The sequence below is a fragment of the Neolamprologus multifasciatus genome, chromosome 10, assembly GCF_963576455.1.
Source record: "Neolamprologus multifasciatus chromosome 10, fNeoMul1.2, whole genome shotgun sequence".
NCBI classification, from domain to species: Eukaryota; Metazoa; Chordata; class Actinopteri; order Cichliformes; family Cichlidae; genus Neolamprologus; species Neolamprologus multifasciatus.
In genome coordinates, this window is record NC_140448.1 from 33,068,248 (window position 1) to 33,075,747 (window position 7,500).

A 7,500-nucleotide genomic window follows, 5' to 3' on the forward strand; every position below is an offset into this window, starting at 1 on the left:
AGCTCAGCACGCGGCGAGCCTCAGCCTGCAGTTTGCACTTCCTGTTCCCTCGTCTGGAAGCCCTTTTTCTGATCCGAGGTCTCTCGTCAAGAACGTCAGACACGTCCACAGCAGGGAACAGGCTAGCAGGTGGATACATGAGACTACAGGAGGTGGGCGGAGCTTTAGAGGTGATGACAGTGAAGTCATGTTTGCAGCCCTGCAGTGTTTGTTTACAAAAATCATAAAGGTGCATCTTTATCTAGCTGAACATGTAGCTATGACTTCTGTAAACAGGAAACAGGATTTATGGAAACATGTAAATAGAGTTTATGCAGCGAGCATGAAGGTGAATCTGAGCTGTGAGCAGCTCTGTGAGGATCTGCAGGCTTCCTGAGAAACACTCAGAGCTCTTCTTTGGATGTTTCTGCCTTTGTTCTGTTCTCTGTCAGGATCAGTCAGAGTCAGAGAGACTTTATTTACTGTAAGGGGCAATTAGGATAGATGCCCCGCCCACCGTACATACAATACACAAACATCACATTGGGGAGGCCGGTCAGGGTAGGTAGCACTCGACCAATGAGCAGCGAGCCGGAACCGAAACCATGGAAAATGCACAACATGAGGAAAGACGAGGAGAACAAAGACTGAGCTCCAACAGGGAGATCAGTTTGAGAACAGAAGAAAACACAGATGATGATAACCAGATGTTTCCAGATGTTCCTGCTGGTGGATCAGAAACTTTTCAGAGTTTGTAATTCAGTTTATCAAAGATCTCGGCAACACTGACGACCTGCAGCTGGACCCACGACAGCCACGCTGCACTGGGACGTCCTCACTGGGACTGGGACGTCCTCACTGAGACGTCCTCACTGGGACTGGGACGTCCTCACTGGGACTGGGACGTCCTCACTGAGACGTCCTCACTGAGACGTCCTCACTGAGACGTCCTCACTGGGACTGGGACGTCCTCACTGAGACGTCCTCACTGGGACGTCCTCACTGGGACGTCCTCATCAGAGACGTCCTCACTGAGACGTCCTCACTGAGACGTCCTCACTGAGACGTCCTCACTGGGACTGGGACGTCCTCACTGAGACGTCCTCACTGAGACGTCCTCACTGGGACGTCCTCACTGGGACGTCCTCATCAGAGACGTCCTCACTGAGACGTCCTCACTGAGACGTCCTCATCAGAGACGTCCTCACTGAGACGTCCTCATCAGAGACGTCCTCACTGAGACGTCCTCACTGAGACGTCCTCACTGGGACTGGGACGTCCTCACTGAGACGTCCTCACTGAGACGTCCTCACTGGGACGTCCTCACTGGGACGTCCTCATCAGAGACGTCCTCACTGAGACGTCCTCACTGAGACGTCCTCATCAGAGACGTCCTCACTGAGACGTCCTCACTGAGACGTCCTCACTGAGACGTCCTCACTGGGACGTCTCTGATGAGGCTTCAGTGAGCAGTAGACCATCAGCCTGCAGGTCTCTCGTCTCCTTGTGTCCTCCACTTGTCTCGCTCCCTCAGTTGTTGTCAGCTGTGTCATCAGTTTGTTGGTGCAAAAATCCTGTTTGTATGTCAAACTGTGTTTGTGCGACAGGCTGCTGGTAACAAAATGAAGTTGTGTGTGTGTGGACACCACGCTGGTCGTGCTTTATTGAGTCACAGCTCAGAGCTGTGGTTGAACTCTGTGGTCGGGTACGAGGACCGGACTGGAGTGAAAAAGCAGCCGATGTCCACAGAGAGAAACCGTTGCTCGTGTACATTTCAAACATTGTGCGGCTGCTTGGAAGGAAAAGGTAGAAAACAAATGTGGGGGAGGCTCAAGACTTTTGCACAGACTGCATGATAAAGCTGGGCGTGGCTTCTGTGGGTCTCCGCTTACTGAGCGTGCACCATGTCCTGCTCCAACCTTTGTTACCCAAAGCTGAGACGGTGACGTCCAGCTCCACAGGTGCAGTCCACCAACAGGTGACATCACGGAGGCTCCTCCCTTTCCCCCGATTGGCTGCAGGCAGAAGCGTGAGGCTGTTCGCCGCCAGCTCAGCGTCTCGTGTCTCTAACGGGTTTCTTACTGATGAAGTGTCTCCAAAAATAAAAGAGCAGATTCGCACTTTAATCACACAGTTACAGGAAGGCAGCGTTTACACGGCCGGCTGCAGGTCACCGCGCTCTGTTCTGCTTCCTCTTTTTGTCCTCGCAGTGCGACTCTGTTCCCCTCGCTCTGCTTTCAGGCCGAGCCGCGTGGCGTTAGGACGAGCTACAGCTGCTGTGTTCACCTAGTGGACATTAGAGGAAGTGCAGCGTGATGAGTTTTCTGTCTGTGAAAGCACGATGATGATAGCGATGGTGTTGCCGTACGTGAGCTTGACGTGTTGAAATGAGCGCCACGCCTCGGCGCTCACGCAGCCTGCAGTGGAGTTCCTGCTATATTTCAACATGAAACCACAGCGGCGTGTTCCTGCTGAGGGCTTCCTTTTTTCTGAAGCTGCGAGCGTTACAACAGGACGCCGTTACAACACTCCAACAGCCGGGTGTGCTCCACCGGCGTCCTCGGCAGTAGAAGAGTGTCACTGCGTCGTTTCTCTCAGACGTCAGACATGAACTGTCTGATAAACACATTGGCGAGCTGCGGCGGTCCCGTGACACCGCCATCCCCACCCTGACCACCCTAACACAGTCCCGCAGCTTCCTGTTGAAATAACGGTGAAAAGCGACTCTCCTACAGCAGCTTTGCATGACTCACTGCTTTAAATAATCCTTCTTTGTCTTTAAAACAAGCTGCTTTGCTCTTTAGGCCCCGCCTTCCTCTCTGCAGCTCCAGCTGATGAGCGATGCAGGCGTGCACGTCTGGGCTCATGGCGCCGAGCGCTCACTGTGTTTGGAAACATTCCTGAGAGATCTGGTCCATGTTGACATGACATCATCATGACATCATCAAACAGCTGCTGCAGATGTGTCTGAATGTCGCAGCAGAAATCGAGAGGAGAGGTTTGCTCTTCTGCTACTGCAGTGAGATGCTCAGCAACCAATCACAGGTCGTCTTGGCCGTGTCTCTGTGTCTGCATGAGTCGAGTTGCTGCCATGTGATTGGCTGATTGAATAACATTGTTAATGACCAGCTGAACAGTACCTCGCCATCAGCGCTCAGTTTTCCTTCAGACGTGTACATGTTCTTGTGGCGCTACAGGGGTCAAAGGTCACAGCTCTGCGCTTGTGTGAGCGAGAGAAGAATAAGCAGGAAAAGCGTGAGATCAGAGGTTAAGGCTTCCAGCAGCAGTGAGCTCAGCCGACCTCCACCCATACGGAGCGAGGGGAGGGTGGGGTTGGCGTCCCCAGAGTCTGGGCTGAGCCTCGCTCTCCGCCCACACATCTGGAGAGCGTCTGCAGACCGCCTGTCGTCAGCGCTGTCGGTCCTCGAGTCAGACTATGAAACTGAAACTTTCACTGATAAAAAAACCACAGAGAGGCTGAAACGCCTGAAACGACTGCGAGCAGCTGTGTTTTCATCCAGATTAGACGCACAGCTGGAGACGGCGTGCTTCACTCCTCTGCTGGTGGACGACTGTTATTACTGTCGGTGCCGAGTGACCAGCGAAAGAGAAGAAGAGAGCAGCGCGTCATCGCTGGGCTGAACCTGGATATGTGGACATTCATTTTTGGTGTGAAAGCCTTTGATTCAGCTCTGCACTGTGCACACAGACACAGAATGAAAAGAAAAGGAGGCAAAACGACTACAAACAGACACAAAACATGACGACGGCACACAGGCCGAACACGCCTCAGACCGGCAGCCCGTCTCATGATTGCTAGAATCACATTTAAGATGATAATAAAACAACGAAATGTTACGTTTCGGTTTTTTGCTGCTCGTCATGGACACGCTGAGGTCATCGTGCACTGCTTTCCTTTTCTTCTTCGTTGGTGGTGCTGCTGTTTTTCCTCATAGACCGTTTTTGGAGTTTGTGTCCAGAAATCAGAAGTTCAGACTCGATCAGGAGGATGAGACTGTGGGGAGGAAGAACTCCCTGTTAACAGGAAGGGACTTCCGGCACAGTGAGGATCAGGCAGGGGGCGTGTGGTTGATCTGATGCTCTAAAACCATCGAAGGCCTCGGTCACACAGACCTGGACACTCGTTCTACTGAGCAGTCGCTCAGGTCCTGCAGGCATGTGTGTGAGGGAGGTCAAATATATGGCCCGGGGCCTAGAAGAGGCCCGCCAAAGGGTCCAGTGCACGTTACAGTTACACACTGTGACTCGCCCACGGTGTGTAACTGTGTTCTTCTTCTTTCTAGCGTTTTCATGTCTTCCTTTATTCCATCCATCCACCGTTTCGTCGGCCCGCCACGGGGTCGCTGACCACCGGGCTCAAGCCTCATTGCTGTTTTTGTCACTGAGCTGTCGTCAGAGCGTAATACGTGACCGCACCACCGTAGCCGTGCCTCGCACATTTTTTTCGTGATTGGCGCGATGCCGAGCCGCTTTCTGACGTCTTCATTCATGACTTGGTCCCAACGCGTGAGGCCTAGACGCCACCTGAGCATTCGCATTTCCATCGTGTGCAGGGCCCGTTCGTGCGTGGCGGTGGCCGGCCAACACCCCGATCCATACAGGGCAACTGGGCGGACTACAGTCTCGTAAATCTTCGCCTTGAGATGGTCTGGCATTCGACGGTCGCATAGCCCACCCGTCACTTGACGCCACTTCATCCATGCGGCATTGACCCTTGCTCGCACGTCCTGAAGGATATCCCCGTCGCCACTGATCATCGATCACAAGTACTTGAATTGGTCAGCCTTCTTCAGGTCTTCCCCGTCGATGTTAATGGTGCCATCAGTTTGGGGGCAGCTTCCACGTACTCGGGCTTCTTGATGTTGAGTCTCAAACCATGATCAGCCAGGCGCGACCTCCACTGCTGCGTGTGCTGGTGCAGCTCACTTCTAGATGGATCCGCTAGGAATACGTCGACACACTATGTTCAACATGTGAGATTTTGTTTTTATGGGTTAATAGAGGCTCGTTTTACTGATCAGACGTGTGTGTGCGTGTCCGTGTGTGTGTGTGCAGGATAACATCTCTGCTTTGTTTGGAGACCGTTTCCTTCTGCAGCCATCATTTCCATAAACACAAATACTGACCAGGACAAACCGCCCTCCTCTCTCTCTGCAGGCAGATGATGGGACGTCACGTGTTCCTGAACAAACTGTGTTAACCGAAGGAAAACCGAGGAGTCTCTGACCGCGGAGCAGCACCAACTAACCAATCAGAATCTCTGAAGGTAAAAAAACAGATCATAGGTGTGCTGGTGTGGATCTGCAGTATGCACACATCAACACGAGCCTAATAGAAGACAAAAAGGAAAGAGTAAAGATACGATCTCACCACAGAAAGATAAACAATAACCTGAAGGAGGAAAGAATGATGCAAGACAGAATAACCAAGGTACCAAAGGTTCCCACAGGGGACAACAACCTCTGAGTGGGCAGAAAAGACCCAAAAGAAAAACAACCACAAAGAGACAAAACATGAAAGAATAAAGACACCAGGTCACTGTGAACGAGCCAATCACAACCCAAAGAAGGTGAAAAGAGTCTGTTTATTCTTTGTGAGAAAAGATGAGGTAACCGCAGCCAGCGGAGCTGCAGGTTGTTTCACATCAGGTCAGCTGTTTTTTCTGTGGTCTGATGATAGCACAACCTCACATTTGTGTCCTCCGCAGGTCACCGAGGGGCCAGAGGTCAGAGGTCATCATGCAGACTATAAAGTGTGTGGTTGTGGGTGACGGTGCTGTGGGGAAGACGTGTCTCCTTATATCCTACACCACCGGAGCGTTTCCCAAAGAGTACATCCCCACTGTGTTCGACAACTACAGCAGCCAGGTGAGTGCTCGCCCTCACCTGCAAAGGTCACCTGACCTCTACAGCAGCCCAATCACAGCTTTGATCTGATGATTAAAGAGTTCCTGAGTGTTTCTGATCACTGGCACAGGTGACACCTCTGTGGAGTCACCATGTAGCCGAGTTAGGCAACCAATCCGTGAAAGTTAGAACGAAGCGAGTCCAAACACGACATCATCGACGGCCATGATAATGATCAGCTCGCAGGCCGGCGAGGCCGCCTGCAGCAGCTGCGTGTGTGTCTGATTAACAGCTGATAACAGACTGCAGTAAAAATCTATCCAAAGTAATACTGTGTGAGTATTACAGTACTGTGGAGTACCACAGATACACACTCACACGGCAGGTGACTGTACCGGTGAAGACTCCGCCCCTCGCTCTGCCCCTTTAACGACTTCACGTTCATGTTTTTCTCCCTGCTGTCACCTGGGAAACAGAAACCCCTGAATCTGAAATAAAACCGTTACCAAGAAACAAATAAAGTCTATCCAGCTGCCGTCCACCAGGTGGGTCTGCTCCCGACACACCTGTGTGCTGGTCTAAGGTCAGCTGTGTGAGAACGCAGAATCGACCCGTGCGACAAAAAGCTGCTGTGGAGTCGGTGTCCGGCAGCTCTCAGCGCATACAGGAAGTTACAGCAATGCTCACTTCCTGTTAGATCAGATCCCGTCTCTGTGGAGCGTTATCAGAGCTGTAAATCAGTTTCTAAACATCAGGACGTCACACATGAGCCAGGAAGAGCCAGGTCCCTGTGCCTCATGCAAATTATATGCAAATAAAGGGGAAGTTTAGCCTTGGCCACGCCCCCAATGCCCCCCCACACACACACACACAAACATGCACGTATCAAAAGATCTGAGAGACAAAGTTACAAACAACACAACTGTGAAACTTTCTGTCATGAAACCAAACATAACTTGACTTTGTGTGCGTGTGTGTGTGTGCGTGTGTGTGTGCATGTGTGTGTGTGTGTGTGTGTGTGTGCGTGTGTGTGTGTGTGTGTGCGTGTGTGTGTCTGCTCAGGTGACGGTGGACGGCAGGATCATCAGCTTGAACCTGTGGGACACGGCGGGGCAGGAGGAGTACGACCGGCTCAGGACGCTCTCCTACCCCCAGACCAACGTCTTCGTCATCTGCTTCTCCATCTCAAGCCCCGCCTCCTACGAGAATGTCAAACACAAGTGGCACCCAGAGGTCAGGGGTCAACTCGTCAGCATCTTTACAGACTTCTGTTGGTTGACAGGGACGGACTGATCTTTGTCATTCATGCACATCGAAGCCTCAATTTTAGCATTTCTCCGCCGCCATGTTGTTCGAGAGGGTCGAGTGCTAATTTATCTGCTAATGCTAGCTAGCTTGGTTGCATCACACAAACACCTGCTGATCAGTAACATCCAATCAAAATCCTAGAATTTCATCAGAACTGGAGCTCAGCCTTCTCGTGCGGCCTGTTAGCGTGATTAACCGCACAGTGGCCACGTTATTGGTCAGATCCTTTTAACTCAAAGTACCCAACAGGAACATGATTTTAGAGAGCACCTTCAAAATAAAAGCCCTGAGAAGTTACCAAGATTGTTTTTAGAAAGCCAAAATAGTTTTCTTTCTAGTTTTCATT

At 51.5% G+C, this 7,500-nt stretch overlaps 1 protein-coding gene across 1 annotated transcript in view; it reads left to right on the forward strand.

The window, feature by feature from the left end:
* Positions 1-7,500, forward strand: part of rhogb (ras homolog family member Gb) — a 13,257-nt gene that overhangs the window by 4,748 nt on the left and 1,009 nt on the right. Inside the window, exons 2-4 of the mRNA XM_085175734.1 lie at positions 5,158-5,266; positions 5,708-5,867; positions 6,909-7,079. Coding sequence (XP_085031860.1) covers positions 5,739-5,867; positions 6,909-7,079 — 300 coding nt within the window. The 5' untranslated portion in view covers positions 5,158-5,266; positions 5,708-5,738. The remainder of the gene's footprint in view (positions 1-5,157; positions 5,267-5,707; positions 5,868-6,908; positions 7,080-7,500) is intronic.